This window comes from Notolabrus celidotus, chromosome 21, assembly GCF_009762535.1.
Source record: "Notolabrus celidotus isolate fNotCel1 chromosome 21, fNotCel1.pri, whole genome shotgun sequence".
NCBI lineage: Eukaryota > Metazoa > Chordata > Actinopteri > Labriformes > Labridae > Notolabrus > Notolabrus celidotus.
Window position 1 is genome coordinate 28738786 of NC_048292.1, and position 20282 is coordinate 28759067.

The 20282-nt window shown below is 42.5% G+C and overlaps 3 protein-coding genes across 3 annotated transcripts; 2 read left to right on the forward strand and 1 right to left on the reverse strand.

The window, feature by feature from the left end:
- Positions 1-727: 727 nt before the first annotated feature.
- LOC117804919 lies at positions 728-11244 on the reverse strand. Its single transcript, XM_034673381.1, has 11 exons — positions 11198-11244; positions 10046-10589; positions 9781-9880; positions 8372-9507; positions 7997-8205; positions 7545-7866; positions 7308-7451; positions 7019-7183; positions 3135-3423; positions 2024-2912; positions 728-1907 (listed from the first exon to the last, which is right to left on the reverse strand). The coding sequence occupies exons 1-11, from the start codon at positions 11218-11220 to the stop codon at positions 1466-1468; spliced, it is 4263 nt and encodes a 1420-aa protein (XP_034529272.1). The 5' UTR covers positions 11221-11244; the 3' UTR covers positions 728-1465.
- A 3617-nt stretch (positions 11245-14861) lies between these two features.
- On the forward strand, positions 14862-16084 carry LOC117805459 (zinc finger BED domain-containing protein 4-like). The gene is made up of 5 exons (XM_034674189.1): positions 14862-14900; positions 15013-15144; positions 15226-15696; positions 15796-15984; positions 16034-16084. Exons 1-5 carry the CDS (start codon positions 14862-14864, stop codon positions 16082-16084), a joined length of 882 nt encoding a protein of 293 aa, XP_034530080.1.
- Positions 16033-16813, forward strand: LOC117804920 (zinc finger BED domain-containing protein 4-like). Its single transcript, XM_034673382.1, has 2 exons — positions 16033-16381; positions 16460-16813. Exons 1-2 carry the CDS (start codon positions 16087-16089, stop codon positions 16783-16785), a joined length of 621 nt encoding a protein of 206 aa, XP_034529273.1. The 5' UTR covers positions 16033-16086; the 3' UTR covers positions 16786-16813.
- The last annotated feature ends 3469 nt before the right edge of the window (positions 16814-20282 follow it).

Below are 20282 nucleotides of genomic sequence, written 5' to 3' on the forward strand. Positions count from 1 at the left end.
AAATATAACTTTAAAAACAAAAAAAATAGAGAAATAACATGAACCCCATTGACAATGCATTACAGGTGAACAGGGTCAAAAAAAACTTCAATAGATATCGCCATGAGACTTCTATAGATTACTGCTTGCCCTGAGACAACAAAAAATTGAATGACAAAATGTGAGAAATTGTATGTTTTCACATCCAAATTAGGTCTTACATTATTAATTATGCACTAATTTGCATACACTTCAAAAATGACAGAAAATATTGTTCATAAGGAACAAGCGAGGGAGGTTTCATGTAGATATTTGATACTTAGATTTTCTATCCTATTCACCTGTAATACATTGCCTATGATGTTAGGCCTATGTTATTGTGGTAGTTAGGAGGCTTAAAACTCTTTTTGGAGCCTGCCATACAGCAGATTTGTGTTCAGAAACCTGAAATACCCCTTAAAATGTTGTATAAGCCCATTTTCTGAAATCCTGCCTAGTCTATTGGGAGAAAGTGAAAACTTGCAGTAACATCTTATACAGATATGCAAACACCAGCCAATAAGTGTAAAACAATGAATTTTATTAAAGGCAGCAACAGACTGCATAGAGTCAGATAAAGCACTGGATGTCTTTCTGCTCACAATGTAAACATCCATCCATCCATTATCGTGACCGCTTATCCCGTTAGGGGTCACGGTGGGCTGGAGCCTATCCCAGCTGGCTTCGGGCGGAAGGCAGGGTACACCCTGGACAGGTCACCAACCTATCACAGGGCTAACACAGAGAGACAGACAACCATTCATGCACACACTCACACCTACAGGCAATTTAGAGTGACCAATTAATCTGGTAAGCACGTTTTTGAACTGTTGGAGGAAGCCGGAGTACCCAGAGAGAACCCAAGCATGCACGGGGAGAACATGCAAACTCCACACAGAAAGGTACCAGCCTGGCCAGGGACTACGAACCAGGAACCTTCTAGCTGTGAGGCACCGTGCAGCCCACAATGTAAACAAAACAACATATTATTCTCATCGAACATAGAACAAACTACTGTGCAGTCCACAATGTAAAAAAACCCAACATATTATTCTCATCGAACATCGAACAAACCACTGTGCAGTCCACAATGTAAACAAAACATATTATTCTCATCGAACATCGAACAAAACACTGTGCAGTCCACAATGTAAACAACACATATTATTCTCATCGAACATCGAACAAAACACTGTGCAGTCCACAATGTAAACAAAACATATTATTCTCATCGAACATCGAACAAACCAAGGTGCAGCTCACAATGTAAACAAAACAACATATTATTCTCATCAAACAAAAATGCAATAGTGCAGGAAAATATTACACATTATATTATATTATATTACATTATATTACATTATTATTACAATTACAATTTACAGTGCTGGAACAGTAAATGTTGGGCATGAGGGAGGATCTGAATCTGCTCACAGATGCTGCCTTCCTAATTGCCTTTCCTCTTTGCTAATTCCTCATCAACCACATTTTTGAAATGTTCAAAACTGTCATAAACAACCCCATCAAAACCAGAAGTGGTTGATTTCCTAGTTGCCGGGCAGTAGGTGAACATTTTCTGGCTGCTTCCAGCAGCTTTGTCCTTGGAGGGTGTGTACCTCTTACGCTGCCCACCACATTGAGGTACTTGGCAGGCCCCACATGGCTTCGAAGATTTATGAGGCATGCTCGGTTTGGATGGCGGTGCAGGGGGCGGTGCTACAGGTATGAAGCTGCATGATGGCCTGTGAAGTACCATGGAGGGAGCCTGTGGTTGTGCAGGAACCACCAGGAGCACAGGTGCTGCCGACAATCTGGGCGCTATGTGTGTGGCCGCAGCAGGCTTAGGCTGAATGGGCCGGTTCACCAGCTCCGGTTCTTCACCATATAACCTGTGAATATTAAACATACATGTGATGATGTCAGTATGATTTATGTCCACACACTACAAAAGTGCTGTAAATTTCCACCTTTCTAGCAGGTGTAATGAAGTGCTGAAACAACTTACCTCCGCTTCTCACCACGCCTTTTACCAGCAACGTGATGAACGTCCTGGTACTGCACCTGAGGTCGAGCTGGTGGTGGTAGGGATGTTGGCAGAGTTGGAGCTGCTGGCATTTGCTCGTGTGAGAGCACTGTACGGTGAGGCTTTGACGTCGGTGTTACTGTAGCCCTGTAGTTGGCCTTCTTCTCTTCTCTCGAGATGAAATTAGAGATGGATTTGGCATTTAGATTGGGCAGAGGAATGGAGAGAGTGCAGAGGATGGGGTCGTCTCTAACTCTGTCAACAATCCTTTTGTACTGTCCCTTTATGGAGGTTGTTATTTTACTAGGGGAAGAGAGGTGACTGGTTGGAGGCTGATTTTTCAGCATTTTGATAACGAGGTACAGCAGACGACTATCCTCTGTCACCTGTGCTGCCTGGGGGTACCTCATCCACCCAAACTTTGTCTTCTGGGCTGCTCTGGTCTCGGGTGTGTCAGCCCCAAGACACCGGCCAAACAGGGTGTAGCCCCACCTGGACTCGTACCTCTTCACAAAGTTGACAGCAGTCTTGTCATGCTCCTGAAGAGAACTGGCAGCAGTGATGATCTTCTGCCTGAGGTCGGCTGGCACAAGGTGGAGGTGACTGTTGTCTGCCAGTTCAAGCATCAGCAAGGCTAACGCCTCCACTTCCTCTATTCCTGGCAGATGCAGATGTCTCCGGGTCATCAGCACATCCTGCAGAGCAGGGCTATCCTCCTCCTCCACCTGTTCTGCTTGTGTTGGGATAGCATGTTTCCTACAGATGACATCAATGGGATCATCCTCTGCAGGCATGTCAATACCCTCATCTGCCATCTCCTCCTCGCTTTGCTCAGCCGGCTCCTCTTCGTCACAAGCCTGCTCTTCCTCAACTGCAAATATGTAATTGTACTAATCACAAATGTGCCTGGCCAGTTGTAGATTCATGCATACACAGACATGCCAATAATATGCACGGTTTGTTTGCTTCATATTAATATGAAATTTAAGTTTATATCATGTTTAATGTCATTGCTAGAATATGCATGAAGAATAAAGGGATAGTCTGCCTCATATGTATGTATATGGTAGAAGTGTGCGATTAAATACTTTACCTCTCTGAGCATAGTAATGCCTCGCAGAGTAGCTTGTTGACTGGCACATGGCATACTCAACACCAAGGAGCTCCTCCTCTTCCGGGGCCCTGTATTGATCAGGGTAGGGCATAGGAGCAGCAAAGTTGGGCTCCAGGACATGATCTTTACCGAAGAGCACCTCAGCCTGCCGATTCATGCGCTGGATCTGCCGCGCGTCCATGCATGATGTCTGCCGACCCTGACCACCAGCAACCCGGAGTGACTCCATCCGACTGTTCCACTGCACAGCAAACGCAACCAGATATACCTGAAACACAAGACCAATAGATGTATTACTGTACATGCTGAGCACACATGAGTTATTAAAGCTATGAAATAAAATGCATTATTGATAGACATTTTGCTCTATTGAAGTGTCCTTTTTTTTAAAACACATTTTTTTGTTTCAAAACACAAACATTACAAAACACTAAAACAAGACCCCGCACCCCAACCCATCAGACAGCATGTTATACAGAGTTAGACAAGAAGAGATACAAAAAAGTTAAAATGACCAAGACAATGATAATGACAACATGATGATAAATAATAATTAAAAAAAATAATAATATGTGTATATATATATCTATATATCTATATATATATCTATATATATATAGATATATATATATATATATATATATGGCAAGCCGTTCAGGAAATAATATATTGAATGAAAGTCTGAATATATTGAATGAAACTCGATATATATGGAATGAAGTCTGAATATATTGAATGAAACTCGATATATATGGAATGAAACTATATATATATGGAATGAAAGTCTGAATATATGGAATGAAACTCCATATATATGGAATGAAAGTCTGAATATATGGAATGAAACTTGATATATATGGAATGAAAGTCTGAATATATTGAATGAAACTCGATATATATGGAATGAAACTCGATATATATGGAATGAAAGTCTGAATATATGGAATGAAACTCGATATATATTGAATGAAACTCGATATATATGGAATGAAAGTCTGAATATATGGAATGAAACTCGATATATATGGAATGAAAGTCTGAATATATGGAATGAAACTTGATATATATGGAATGAAAGTCTGAATATATGGAATGAAACTTGATATATATGGAATGAAAGTCTGAATATATGGAATGAAACTTGATATATATGGAATGAAGTCTGAATATATGGAATGAAACTTGATATATATGGAATGAAGTCTGAATATATTGAATGAAACTCGATATATATGGAATGAAAGTCTGAATATATGGAATGAAACTTGATATATATGGAATGAAGTCTGAATATATGGAATGAAACTTGATATATATGGAATGAACTCTGAATATATGGAATGAAACTTGATATATATGGAATGAAAGTCTGAATATATGGAATGAAACTTGATATATATGGAATGAAAGTCTGAATATATGGAATGAAACTTGATATATATGGAATGAACTCTGAATATATGGAATGAAACTTGATATATATGGAATGAAAGTCTGAATATATGGAATGAAACTTGATATATATGGAATGAACTCTGAATATATGGAATGAAACTTGATATATATGGAATGAAGTCTGAATATATTGAATGAAAGCTTAAATAAGTTCTCTGAACACCACTTATAATCGTATTGTTTTATTGTCATCAAAGAGAACTCATCTTTTATTAATGTCTCTCTGAAAATAACCTTTTGCACTTCTTTTTAGTGTTTCTGAGGGGACACATTTTCCTCTACCTCTGTAACCTGTGGTAATTTGGTCGTACTTTTTCATTACACTCACTCACTGTCAGATGATGCACACAGGTATGAGCTCCACCTGTTAACATTGAACAGGATGCTACATTATCACAAGTCATAACAAAAGTTAGCTAGCGAGCTAGAGGACTGAACCACCTGAATAAAGAAGGGGCAATATCTTTAGCCTTTGTAGAAGTGTGTATAACCTGTGATATTTAATATTTTCGTATTTTCACTTGTTTACTACCCTCCTAAATGCTTCTGCAGCCCACAGCTTCGTGTTCCTCTCGTCTCTCTGTGCAGACGGTCCGATCATCACTTTTGGATGAAACCAACTTAATAGAGAGGAGGGGTGGGTTCCTTTTTCCTATACGGATTGACTTAACAGCACATGCATTACCCAAGGGGTTGATAACCCCTTCATTAATTAAAATTGCAGTGAAAACATCTCGTGCCTCCCTCATGGTTGCATTACTAAAAGCTACGTCTAACCGGAAAACAAAATCACACCCCTATGATCACACCCCAGAAAGACAAGATGGCGCAGGCCATACATGACGTGATTTTTCATTCCATATATTCCGAGTTTCATTCCATATATATCAAGTTTCATTCAATATATTCAGACTTCATTCCATATATTCCGAGTTTCATTCCATATATATCAAGTTTCATTCAATATATTCAGACTTCATTCCATATATATCGAGTTTCATTCAATATATTCAGACTTCATTCCATATATATCGAGTTTCATTCAATATATTCAGACTTCATTCCATATATATCAAGTTTCATTCCATATATTCAGACTTCATTCCATATATATCAAGTTTCATTCCATATATATCAAGTTTCATTCAATATATTCAGACTTCATTCCATATATATCGAGTTTCATTCAATATAATCAGACTTCATTCCATATATATCAAGTTTCATTCCATATATATCAAGTTTCATTCAATATATTCAGACTTCATTCCATATATATCAAGTTTCATTCCATATATATCAAGTTTCATTCAATATATTCAGACTTCATTCCATATATATCAAGTTTCACTCCATATATATCAAGTTTCATTCAATATATTCAGACTTCATTCCATATATATCAAGTTTCATTCCATATATATCAAGTTTCATTCAATATATTCAGACTTTCAATCCATATATTCAGACTTCATTCCATATATATTAATTTCCTGAACGGCTTGCCATATATATATATATATATATATATATATATACACATATATATATATATATGTACACACATATACATATATACTCATATATGTATATATATATATACACACATATATACTCATATATGTATATAACATATAAATCAAATAAAAACAGCTCTGTTTTGTTTCCAGTCTGCAGTATTTACAAATGAATAAAGGTTAACCAGTCATCAGCCGCCTATTATCCTCTGCGTCCCTGCACAGAGGAGGTTTTGTTCCTATCAGAAAACTGTCTGCCCATCAATAGCAGGTTTTTCAGATCTGCAGGTATGTAATTTAGGGAGAGTGTCCAAACTTTTAAAAATAACTCATCCTTAACCTTTACAGCAGCCTCCAACCTTTCATGAGGGAGGACATTAAAGATCTCCCTGTACCAAAGGGTGACACTAGGCGGGATAGTTTTGATCCAGTTCTGCAGTATAAACTTTCGAGCAACTAGAAGGAGTTTTTCAAGGAGCTTATTATGTGATGCAGTGAGATGCAGGTCTCTAGAGGCAAGGCCCAGGAGGAAAACCCCAATTTCCTTCTTAATTTTCATTTTAAACATCCCACTGACTACCTTTGAAATAAGTGTCCAAAATCTGAGAATCAGTTTACATTCCCAAAAGTAATGGAAATATGTCCCCCTTTCTACGTTGCATTTGGTACACAGAGGAGAGATGGAATGGTCAAAATTGTTTAAAATAACAGGAGTAATATGCAGCCTGTGGAGTATCTTGTACTGAGTTTGTATCAGCTGGTTACAAGTAGATGTGGACCTGATCAGGCATATAGTTGCCTGCCAATCATCCTCAATATATTCATTGTTCAAGTCTTTTTCCCATCTATGAGAGATGTTTGGCAAATGTGAAGTGTCATTTTATTACTTACTTGGAATTGCATAACACCACATCTATGGGAAGGAATGGCATTGTACAGGTGTGCGTGCAACCCCTCCAAGGAGTTACTGCCTCGTCGGCACCTGTACTTGTTCAGCTGAACACCATGCAGCACCACCACCTTCACAATGACGTACAGCTGTATGCCAGGGGGATCCTGTAAAACACACGACAAATTGCAAGTTTCTTGGTTATTCGGGTGTCCTTTGAAATATTGCAATATTGGTTTAGATGGTTTTACAATGACACATGATTACGTGATAACAAAGACATTAACCCACCTGCATACAACTAAGATGCTTGCTTGAAATTGCCCAGTGAGCATCAACTGCCTCTGTTGACTTGAACAGGTGGATGCCATCAATATCAAGGCCTGCTGGTCCCTTGAACTCGGCAATGATGGACTCAATCACTGAAGCTGTCTCCTGTAACATATATTCAACATAAAATGAGGGCTCATCTTGTAGTGTGATGCTTCTAATTCATGAAATTAATATGTGGATTAATTTTGCACTTACGTCAACACCACGGGTAATGCGCCTGACGTAAGACCTGATCTGGTGAGGCTTGAGGAAGGCTATCATTTCCTCGTCAGAATATGAGGCGTACAATTCTTTGTTGCCACTCCTGACAGCCTGGACTAAGAGCATCATGTCGTCCTTGTTGTAGGCCAGCAGTGCACCTGCTAAGGCACTCATGAACCCCCCATACTTGGCATGGCTCTGCTTGATCACAACAGTATCCCAGCGGTGCAGCCAGTGTCGGATGTCCAGTCTGACCACGGTACCCTTCTGCACCCAGTCACTGAACAGAGTCTCCAGGAAGGATGAGCCACTGTCACTGAAATGATATCAACATTTGATACAGCATGTGTTCCTTTTAAAAATATGCTATTTAGTGTTAACTGTTTCATCTATCAATTGAATTATTAATTTCATTATCAGTTATATGGAGGTATTATTTAACTTACCGACAACAGTTGTTGTCTGCATATATGACCTTTGGTGCAGGAGCGTTTGCACGTTGGAACCGGGCAATCAGACCGCTCGCCATACGCCTGTAGCACCCCTCAGACTCAGCTGCCACCACCACCGTCGTCAAGAACTGGCCCCATTCATTCAGAACACTGGTGACATACTGCATGGTGCCCTGGCCATCACCATATATCTTCTTAAGGACCTAAAAAACAAAGCAGAAAATTCATATTATTGTGTTTCTTAACATTTTTTACAGTCGGTCTACATCATGTCTATGAATTACTAAGTATTCTCACTCAACTTGATTATCAAGAGCTGAGCTTCATTAGCATAACATAATACTGATCAAAGTGACATTTTATACATACCTTTTTGGTACCATCAATGCAGAGGATTTCTCCAGTCACACTGAGGATGGCAGCTCGGTACACAGGCATCCTTTCCATTTCCATGATCATGTGTGCACGCCTCAGCACACGGGCAAATGGAAGGGGAGACTGGGGGAGGGGAGGGGTGTATGTACCAGGGGCTTTCACAAAAGACAGGATGCCACTCTGAGACGATGAAGATCCAGCTGTGTGGGCCTCGTACAGGAGAGTCTGGTAAAGGTCACGCCGCTGGACATACCACTCATCATGGCCCTGCTGCAGCAGTCTCTGTACCTTACTCATGGACACAGCATTGAGCCGGTCACTCAGCAGGGTGACGACACCTCTGTCAATAGCACGCTTCCCACACAGAATGGCAGGAAACATGCTTCTGATGGCTGGGGCAAGGTTCATCAGAATCTTGGGACTGTGTGCCAACCACATGTACTGTTGCATGTGATGTGAATTCTCCTCCTCCTCCTCCTCGTCACAGTCTGCATCACCGTGCGTCTTGCTCACTGCCTGCCTCATCTTTTCACAGTGAGAACATTTTAGTTTCTCTGTCAACAGGGTGTAATTATACATCATCCCACACACTTGCCTAGCGTAACTGCCAAAGCCTTTCTTCTCCAGGTATTCCCCTGGCGGTGCAGGGCAGTTGGTGTTGGGGCAGCAGATCTTGGCTTTCATCACACCAACTGGCCGCCAGAAGAAGGCAGGGGTGGTAAAAAAGGCCATCATGTTGGGTACTGCTCCCTTGACAGATACAGGAGGAGGAGGCGGGTGGAACTCCATCTTCTCCTTTAAGAGCTTCCTCTCCACTATCTCACCCTTTATGTTTTTATACTTAGATGAGCCATCAAAGAGACCATACCTCTCATCGTATTTTAGCCACCTGATGTTAGGAGGGGCTATACCAAGGGCTTGGGCAGATGCAAGTGGCTGCTCCCAGTATTTCTGCCAACCCTCCAGCACGATGCCACTGGATTCTGAAGCAGAGCTCTCTGCTGTGGATGAGGGCCATCCCTGAGATGTGCTGGGCCTGTTGGAAGAGTCCTGAGTCACAGCTGGAGCAAGCTCTCCCCAGGTGGTAAGCTGTGTAGAGACCGGCACCTCAGACTCGTCAAGGACTTGTTCTGAAGAAGAAAAGCCACAAAAATGTATTAACTACATGGCTTCATATGTAGTAATGAATTTCACAAAACACAAACATTCCTGAGATTAAACATGGCTGTAATGTTCTAAAGAAGCTTTCTTAATCTGCATTATTTTACATGAAAATGGTCTATTTTTACTAAACTCAGATTACGGCTTTCATTCCTTTCGTGTAAGTATACATATACAGTGCATGTGTTGTAATACCTCTGTCCTAAAAAGGTTATTTGATTTTCATTTTAGCATAATATTACCAGCAGCAGCCAACAGTTCAGCATCACTCGCATAGCCAGGTTCCTGCTGTAACTCGGAAACAGAAGATTCAGCCACCTTTTGTTTTGTTGATTCCTGTTTCTGCAGAAAATAAAATACACCTGTTTTACTCAACACCTCCCATGAGTTCTTACTATGTCTAAAGCTTCTGTTTTCAATTGAAGGTGCTAAATGTGTCCTGTCCATAAACAAAACAGTAATTACAATGTAATGTTAGGTAAAGGAGAAATAACCCAGTTATCTTACCTCCAGCCTCTTGTCAAGATGACATGTGACAGAAGGGAACCCTCGAACAAACTCCAGCATTCGCTCCTTTTGCCATTTAAGAAGCTCATTCTTCTCACCCTTCTGGCAATATTCAGAGAGCAACCATACCACCCAGCCGACATCGTTTTCAAGCAGCCATCTGAATGACTGTCCAGCATACTTGCCGAATGTGATGACGAACTGCCCTTTCCACATTTCCCCTCCAGATTTCTTGGCAGCCACCTCTGCCTTTTCGGGATCCAGCCATCCAGGGTCTACTGCTTTGCTGGGGGCCTTTGCCACAATCTTAGCTGCATCTGAACACAGCAGCCTGGCCTCTCCCTGTCTATACAGAGGAATGTGTGGGTACAGATGCTGCTTCAGGTGGGAGTCCAGCTGTTGTTTGAAGGTGAAGCTTTTACCACACACATCACACTCAATTTCCTTTGGAGCATGAAGCTTCATATGCCTGGTCAGGTTAGACTTCTCAGTGAAAGTCTTGTTGCACAAACTGCACTCGTGTGTCTTCTTCTCCATGTTTAACCTTTACAACATAAACAAATATTTATTAATCAGGTTTTCCAATATGGAGCTGTACAAAAATCGTGTTTTGTCCTGTTTTAGATAACTAAATAGCTCATGTGTTAATAGTAAGTCGGGTTATTTACTGATGAGGTAACTGAGGTAACATATACCTTATGATAATTAGGGTGACCATTGAAATTATACGGCATCTTTGAGTCAACTTCGAGTATCATTTGAGTATTTCATTGCCGGGCCGAGTGTCCTGGTTTTCAGTAATCAAAATATGGTCACCCTAACATAATAGATTGACAATCATTTGTTTCACATTTACTACAACAGTTTATGAATTTGGTAACATGCTGTCATGATGATACAAGTGATACAATGTGCAGAAATTCTCACAATAATACGATGCCGAACTACGGGCAGGTTAGCGATAGCCTACATTGTCAATACAAACAATGATGCCATTGAACATTCTAATTCGTGAATATGTAAACAATGGGATTTTTAACACAGAAAGTTCCCGATTATCAGAGAATCTTTTCATTCATTCAAACCAGCTCCAAGCTAGTTTAATGTACGCTAAAATATGTACAAAAAAGATGGAGAGAAGATTAGACTTACCGAAGCGTAATGACGGCTGTCATTATGGCTGTCTCGTCGTTCGCGTTCGACATGACGCTGATTGGTTCGTTGAGGAAAATCCTCGCTCAATGATTGGTGGGTTGAGCGCTCAATTCTGCTCAACAGCGCTCAACCATTGGTCGAGATAGGGACTTAGTAGGGAGATAGCTTGGGAATACCAGGTGCGGTAAGCTTTTTTCTTTTTTTCAAATTTCTCTGCAGAAAAAGCGGCCTGACTGAAAAGAGGCAAAGATACAGACGTGCGCCAGATTTCAGAACACATTCTGGCTGCAGGCTGCCCCACCTCCTATAAGTGGCTGTTTTGCACCTGATACTCTCGCTTACGGCCATACCACCCTGAACACGCCCGAGTGCGCATGTGCGGAGCGGGAGCGGAGGAGTCTGTGTGTGTGTGTGTGGGAGGGCCGTGCAGAAAGGAGAAAGAAAAAAAGGACAGTTGCTTTTTTTTCAATTGACTTCTTTACTGAGGAGTTTGTGTATTTTCCACCCCCCTGGCACCAGTTGGTGTTAGGGGTGGTTATTTGTATTGTTTCTTTGAAACACAATGGAAGGGAGGAGGTCGGGAGAAAGCCATGGGGAGCGCACTAGAAATGCTGACGTGGCGGACTTCCAGAAAGTTTTGACAGTCTTTGCCACGGTGGAGGGTGAGGACACGCTCACAACGATGGAGGTCCTAGGGGCAATCCAGAAGGACTGTGGTGTGGTGGTCGGTTGTCGCCAGAGAGGGCCAGGGAGGCTGGAGATAACGATGGGGACGGAGGAGGGGAAAAATCGACTCCTGGACGGTATTAAACTGGGGGACACCTTGATTGCTGCAAGAGAAATTAACAATGATGAGCTGGTGGTGTCATTTTTTAGTCTGCCTGTCTATGTCTCAGATCAGGACATTTTTGACAGGTTGGCAGAGTGGGGGGTGAGGCCGGTGTCCAGTGTGAGGAGGAGAATGTGGCCGGGAACGGAGGTGGCGGACGGGACGCGCTTCCTGAAAGTCAGGTTTAATGAGGAGGTGAAGTCGCTCCCTTACTCAACAAGATTCTCGACCCTGGAGGGCATGGAGCACTTTAGGGTCATTCATGACAGGCAGGTCAGGGTCTGTCGGCTCTGCATCAGGCCAGGACACATCCGCAGAGACTGCCCGGACTTTCGGTGCTTCCGCTGCGGAGGGCAGGGACATTACGCGCGGGAGTGCGTCCAGGAGGAGAGGAGGGAGCGCAGAGAGGAAGGCGCAGCAGCTGATGGAGACGGAGACGGAGAGGTGCAGAGAGATGGTGGTGACCAGCCCGGAGCAGAGGAGACAGGAGAGGCAGGAGGCGTGGAGCCAATGGAGGATGACGGGGACGGGAGCGTGGAGGGAGGTGGAGGTGAAGCAGAGCGAGGAGGAAGGGCGCACGAGGGGCGCAGCAGCACGGCGGAGACGGAGCAGCGGGATGCCAGAGAGGAGGAGGGAGGACAGGGAGAAGGACAGAGACTGGGACACAGAAAGACTGTCGCGAGGGGACAAGGTAAGAAAGGGGAGGAAAAGGGGACACTCGGGGAGTCTGTATTGTGTGATACCTCTGACAGCGAGGGGGGAGATATCAATGATGTCATCAAGAATAGAAAGAGACCCCTCGGGAGCAAAGATAAGAGAGGGGCCAAGGCCAAATTCAAACCAGCTTAATAATGTTTTTTGTCTTTGTGTATGTAATGGTGTCGATCTCCTCCAATAGTAATGGGCTGAGGGGACGGGAGAGGTGGGAGCAGGCGCTGACCACATGTGGGACTGACATTGTTTGTATTCAGGAGACACATTGGGATGAGGAGTGTGTGAGGGAGGTTGAAAGAGTATGGATGGGACAAGTGTTTGTGAATAATGGTGGGATGAGAGCAAGAGGGGTGGCTATTTTAGTGAGGAGGGGAGTGATTGAGAGAGTGAAGACGTGTGTGGATGATGGTGATGGGAGAATGATTGGGATTAGTTTTGAGTACATGGGGAGAGAATACAGACTACCTTATTCAGGTCAACATGTTACTGCAGATTTGAAGACTGCAATGTAACCATTAACGTAGAGGTCAGGGATGAAAAAAGTCTTACAGGCAGGTGTGACTTTCACAGGAGAGGTGTGGCATAGCAGAGAAGAAATAAAAAGACGGCCAGTAAGAGCACATGCTTGAAAATCTTCAGCAGAACAGCTTGAATCCAAATGACCAAGGACCCTGTATTTGGAGTCCTTGCTAAAAATTCCAGACGAAGTAATGGAATCTGGTTGCAGAGACAATGCACCTTCAAAAGAAGTTTTGAAAAACATTGCTTTGGCCCAAAGTACAATTACACGACCACATTCAAATGAATTAACAAGCCTTCAAGAGATGCTGAAGGAGCAAACTGGAAAAGATGATGAGGTTCTACAAAAGGTGTTGATGGAGCCAAAAGGGATAATGCTGTGGTCCAAAAAACACTGTCTGTGTTTTTAGACAGATCCAAGGGGAACATTGTTTATTTGGATGCCACAGGCAGTTTAGTTCAGTGAGAGAGTGCAAGCAGCAAGCCATACTGTGTGTATGGGCTGGTTGTCAGAAATTCAATAAAAGGAGCCTCAGCACTTGCTGTTGCAACATATATCCCACTTGATCACACCACAGCATCTATAACTTACTTCCTTCAAGCATTTTAAACAGACCTCATCAGAATGTATGGGAGCCGGGCCAACAGAAGGCCTGTGATGATCATATGTGATGGCTCCATCGTGCTAATGCGGTCCATTTCAATAACCTTCTGCAGAGCAAGTCTTGAAGATCTCTTACAGAAGTATTTATGTCTTATCACAGGACAGCATCCCAACTCCAAATTTGACCTCCCGATTCTGCACAGATGTCTCAGTCACGTTATGAAGAACGCAAAGGATCTGTGCAAAAAGCAGTATGTTTTATTTTTTAAAGTATGATTGTTTTTTTTTATATGTCTTTCAGAAATTCAACTTATAATCAAAATGAAAAAAGAACAACAACTAAAATAACTGTTTGTGATTGCTTTCTTTCCAGAATACCAAAACACTACAAGCTGGGGATGCATACATTTGGACTCCTTGCGTGTTGCTCCAGTCTAAAAGAGATGGATGATGTCCTTTAAAAGTGCATTTGTAGTTTTTTGTGGTCCTTGCAGTGAGGAAAATGTTGAGAAGCACTACAAAAATCTACAAATGCTTTTCAAACAGAAGGGCGCCTTTGATGTTGTAAATGACAAAAACATAATTGCTGAAGACTACAAGGTAATTCAGAGAGTGAAATCATGCAATTTATATAAATATGTATTAGTAAATATAGTCAAATCAATATAAGTACATGTTGAATACTAACTTAACCCATAAATCTGTAACTATTACCGTTTGATAATATCAATAACTTACAATGCTTGTCTTAGGCAGGCAGATAAGCTCTATTGTTAAAACAAGCTTCTTTAAGCTAAGACTACTAGCTGACTTTGATTTGATTACTCCTAATAAGGTAAGCTAAATCTAACATTATTTCAGGTGTATTAGGTTTGCTTTTAAGAACTGTATTTTTCACTGTTTATTTAATTCAAAGGTGAGGTGTTTATTGTGTTCCAAGGAGTTGGGGTACAATAACAACACCTCATCCATGCTAAGGCATTACCGTGCCTTGCATGAGAATAAGGAGGAAACTAGAGCTTTACCCAGCCAAGGTAAGTCATTACAATATTACAAACGCACTATCACAATTTTTCTATGTTGACTTTTGTTTATTGTGCAAAAAAAGACAGGTAACAGACACTGTATTTATTCTCTTTTAACCAGGATGAAGAGCTGGATGAAGCCCTCGTCTCCATGATAGTGAAGGACACACAGCCCTTCATTGTTGTTGATGACGTTGGATTTCGGACATTTGTGTCCAAACTGGATCCCAATTATATTCTCCCTACAAGGCAGGTATGTATGGGTGCATGCATGAAACAAATGAGTCCTTTATTGTATGTCTCACAATTCAGCACTGTATATGTTTTCTTTTAGGCTCTGAAGGCCATGGTGGAGGCAAAGTATGAGACAGCTAAGGAGAAGGCTAAGGCTAAAGTGGAAAAGGCGGCTGCTGTTAGCCTTACATCAGACATGTGGACATCCATCCACATGGATGCCTACCTGGCTGTGACATGTCATTTTGTGGGAGAGAACACCAGGCTGGATTCAGTGCTGTTGGGAGTGCAGGCATTCCCCCAATCGCACACTGCTGAAAATATAGCTTGTGTGAAAGCCTCCATGATGGAGGAATGGGGAATTTCTAATAAGGTGACATGTATGGTCACTGACGGTGCTCCCAATATGGTTGCGTGTGTGAAAGAGCTGAAGCTTCGGCACCATATTTGCATAGCACACACACTGAATCTGGTGGGGAAGAAGGCGCTTGACCAGCACCCTGTGGTCTCTGGCATCCGGGCCAAAGCAAGGAAGCTGGTTGGCTACTTTAGAAGCAGCACCACTGCTAAGGTATGCTCCTCCCCTTTATTATAGTTTATAATAACGCTAATAGTGTGTCTGTGTTCCTACTGCAGTGATGTCATGGCCTACTCATCTGTATCTTTAAAGGAGAAGCTTACACAAGTGCAGTTCCATCTGGGGATGGAACAAAAGAAGCTGATGCAAGAAGTGGAGACCAGGTGGAACAGCACTTCTTTGATGCTGCAACGTTTGGTGGAGCTGAGGGAGCCAGTAGGAGCAGTGTTAGCTGGGCTACAACATGACCTGGCCTTTTTCACATCAGATGAATTTAACATTGTTACAGGGTGTCTGGCTTTGCTGTCTTCCTTTTATGATGCCACTGTAGAGTTGTCAGCAGAAGAAAACGTGTCTGCCTCCAAAATCGTACCCCTCTTGAAAATGTTGGAGCAAATGCTTCAGGAGGAGGTGATAAAGCCAGCACCTGCAGTGGTAGTCCAGATGGGAGAGCAGCTCATCAGGCTACTCCGGGAGAGGCTTTACACTTTGCAGTCGATGAGCATCATGTCCCTTGCAACACTCCTGGACCCCCGATTTAAGGTCATAGGATTCTTCAGTCAGACAAAAGCTGCTGAAGCAATAAAACGTCTAACCTCTGAGTGTGCCATCATTAGACGCTCGGTACACAGCAGAGAGGAAATCCCCCAGGCTTCTACCTCTCATGATGTCACTGGAGGTAATCTATTATTTGACATTTTGAGATCAATTATTCATATTAGAACACTTACTAACATGATCTGTGGTTTCCTCTTAGGTAGCAAACTGTGGCATCGTTTGGACGCCAGTGTCATGGAGGCAAGAAGTTCTCAAAATGTCACAGCAGATGCCACTGTGGAGGTTCAGCGCTACCTTGCAGAGCCCAATATCAGCAGGCTGGAAAACCCTCTTGAATACTGGGAGAGGCAAAAAATGTTGTACCCAAATTTCTATAGTCTTGCTCATTCATTTTTATGCACACCAGCATCATCCGTACCCTGTGAAAGGGTATTTTCCAAGGCAGGAGAAGTTGTGTCCAAAAAAAGGAACAGGTTAAAACCCCAAACTGTTGAGAAAATGTTATTTCTAAATAACAATGAATAAAATCTCCCCTGTACATCATTGTCCAAGTAACAAGCATATTCAGTGCCTTCTTCCTAGTTCCACAAGCACTTTCACTATCCTCTGCCTAAAGTGACAGAAAAACATTATTACACAACCTGCCATATCATATGATACTACCATTTGTGGTACATTTACACACAGCATACATTCAAAATATATTTTATCATACACATATATGATCATTTATGTAGATGAATTATTTGGTCATACATTTTTTGTAATTCATAGTAATTCCCATAACAGACACACAAATTCAATGCATCACACATGTGGTTAAGATCCAGCTGCCTGTGATTATACACTTGGCCAGTAGGTGGTGTCGTGTGCACATGAAGCTTCGAGTAATGAACCCTTTCTCGAACCAATTGGCTCAAGTGGTTTGATGCCTCATGAGGCTTCATCTCGCCATCACTAGTATTGAGTAAAGGGTCTGAATACTTATGCACATGCGATACGAGTGTTTTATTTTTAATTAATTTGCAAACATTTCAACAAAACATTTTCACTTTGTCATTATGGAGTATTGTGTGTAGAATGTTGAGGGGAGTAAGTGCTAGCGCTAGTTAGCATAGCCACATAGCTACATGTTCGTAGCTGTGTACCAAGACACACGTCTACATACTGATAAATAAAACAACAAGAAACACTAAATCTATGACCAATCGTTCAGAAAGGTCCTGCTGCAGGCGCCTCTCCGTCAGGATCAGATTCTGGATCAGATTCAGAGGGTTGAAGTAAAGCGATCTCTGAGCAGCCGTGTATATTCAGCCAACATGTAAACATTAGATCAACGTACTGGACAGCCGAGGGACATCCACTTCCTGAGGGGGCGTGGTCAGAGAGAAAACAGACTGTTCTGAGGAGGGCTGAAGAAGAGGGCTTTTCAGGCAGACCAAAATCTGATTTCAGAGTGTTTTTTTGAGCATAAACTTTAAAGACATGTTTTGGGGACCTCTTAGACCAATATATATTGATGAAAAAAGCGTGATGTGTCACCTTTAAGAGCTTCAGCAGACCTGATTTATTGTGTTATTATGCAAGATTCCAGTTTCAATGATGTTCAAACCGTTTGTTCCTCAAAGGGTTAACAGACTTGCGTTGAAAAACAATTCAAATCTCCCTGGAATCCATGGACAATTTGCCAGTCTGATGCTGCCGCCTGAATTCCAACATACAGTGGATAGTGAAAGTCTCCACCCCCCTGTTAAAATACCAGGTTTGTGATGTAAAAAAACGAGACCAAGATAAATCATGTCAGAACTTTTTCCACCTTTAATGTGACCTATAACATGAACAATTCAACTGAAAACAAAATTTAAATCTTTGACTGAACACAATGGAAGGAAAAAGGACGGGAGATGACACAGAGGAGCGCTCTGGAAATGCTGTCTGGACCGCCGCTTTTCAAAAAGTCAATCAATCAGTGTGCAGATCCCCGGTGACGTGTGTTGTGTGACGTATGGACCAGCGGAGATTCCCTCATCTGGAATATATGGGACACTTTGACTCTATCTCCGTGCAGCTTCCCCAAACTCTGTGAAATTGGTGGGAACCTCCATACCAACATTCTACTTAAACCTAGCCTAGGTTTCATATGTTTTACAATGAGTTTCTCTCCTTCACTAAAGCCCTTAAAATAATTGACAGCACACATGCTATGAAATTGTTCAACTTGATTAACAAATATGATCTGCAAAGAAAGTCCTAGCATTGTGTTGTTTGCTTTTTTGTTCTTTTTTTTCTCCCTTTCTTTCTTATTTCATGATTGGATGTCATCTTCAGACTGCACTTTATACGGACTCTAGAGTTACTTTTTTCTAAGAGATATATATTTGTTTAAATGCACTATTTGCACCTGTTCATTACAAAAGAGATTGTGAAGGATTTTTGCCACAATGTTTTGTAAATTGATTTTGTTATTACATTATTTATTTTTAATAAAAAAAAAAAAAGGAGGATTAGAATTACTTCACTTCCGTCCCACAGTGGAGGTGTCAGTAAACTTCCACTTCACAGTGGAGGAGCCGTTAAGCCGGCTGAGAGTGGAGGTCTGCAGCTGGACCCCTCTCGACACTACCTGTTTTTATGGGATCAGGAATAAACAGAAGCTCACTGTGAGGACAGAGAGTGAGGAGGATTATGTGGTGAGTTGTGAAAACTTTGTCTGTCACTTGAATCCAGCTATCGGTTGTTGTAGTAGGAAGTTAGCTCTGCCCCCTTTAGCTTAACCGACTTCCCCATTCAATGTCCTGGAGCTCAGCCTTGTTACTGCAGTCAAGCCAGCCTCCACTGTATTCTGTTTGATGACAACAGACAGCTGTGGCGTGGGAGCCCCCCCTCACTCTGGCGTATTGAGCACTCGTTTACACACGATTTTGACGTGCGAATCGATGGAGTCATGACTGTGGAGTTATTGTTGGTTGTCGACAGAGGGCCGGGAAGGCTTGAGATAACAATGGAGACGGAGGACGGGAAAAAACATCTGTTAGAAGGGATAAAACTGGGAGACACTTTGATCACGGCGAGGGAAATAAACTGTGATGAACTGGTGGTTTCATTTTGAAGTCTGCCTGTTTATATAACTGATCAGCAGATTTTTGACAGGTTGGCAGAGTGGGGAGTGAGACCTGTGACAAGCGTGAGGAGGAGGATGTGGCCTGGAACGGAGGTGGAGGACGGGACGCGCTTCCTAAAAGTGAAGTTTAATGAGGAGGTGAAGTCGCTGCCGTATTCAACAAGATTCGCTACCCTGGAGGAAGTCGAAACCTTCAGGGTGATACATGACAGACAGGTGAGGGTCTGTCGACTTTGCATAAAGCAGAGACATATCTACAGGGACTGCCCGGACTTTAGGTGCTTCCGCTGTGGTGAGCAGGGCCATTACGCAAAGGAGTGCGTCCAGGAGGAGAGGAGGGAGCGCAGAGAGGAAGGCGCAGCAGCTGAGGGAGAAGGAGAATGCGAGGAGCAGGGAGGTGGCCGTAGGGATGGGTACCGAATTCGGTACTTTTATAGGTACCGACCGAATTCCGTCGGTACTACCGAGTACCGACTCACGTAAAATCAAACGGTACCATGTTTCGGTACCTGAACGCATCCCTGTGACTGTGAGGGAGAGGAATAGGAGGCGAGTTTCCATACTTTCACCCTGTAATAAAGTCAGAGACTGATCGGGTGGACGTCTCTGCTCTCTGCGCGGGAGCACGCCAAACGGAGCCTCCAGCTGACGGGCGCACGCACTCAACGAGAGGCAGAACTGTAGCAGGATTCAGTTTATTTTATACAGTCTATGGTTGAAACTGACCCTCTGGCTCAGACTACCTGCCCTGTTTATAACGGTTCCTGTGTGCGTGAATGCCCAACAAGTAAGTTGTGTGTCCTGTTATTATAAAGAGACGGAGAACTGACTGTTTCCCGTCTGCAGGCGTTCACGTGTGTTCATTGATAAACTCCCGAAAGAGTAATCAGACGCCACGAGC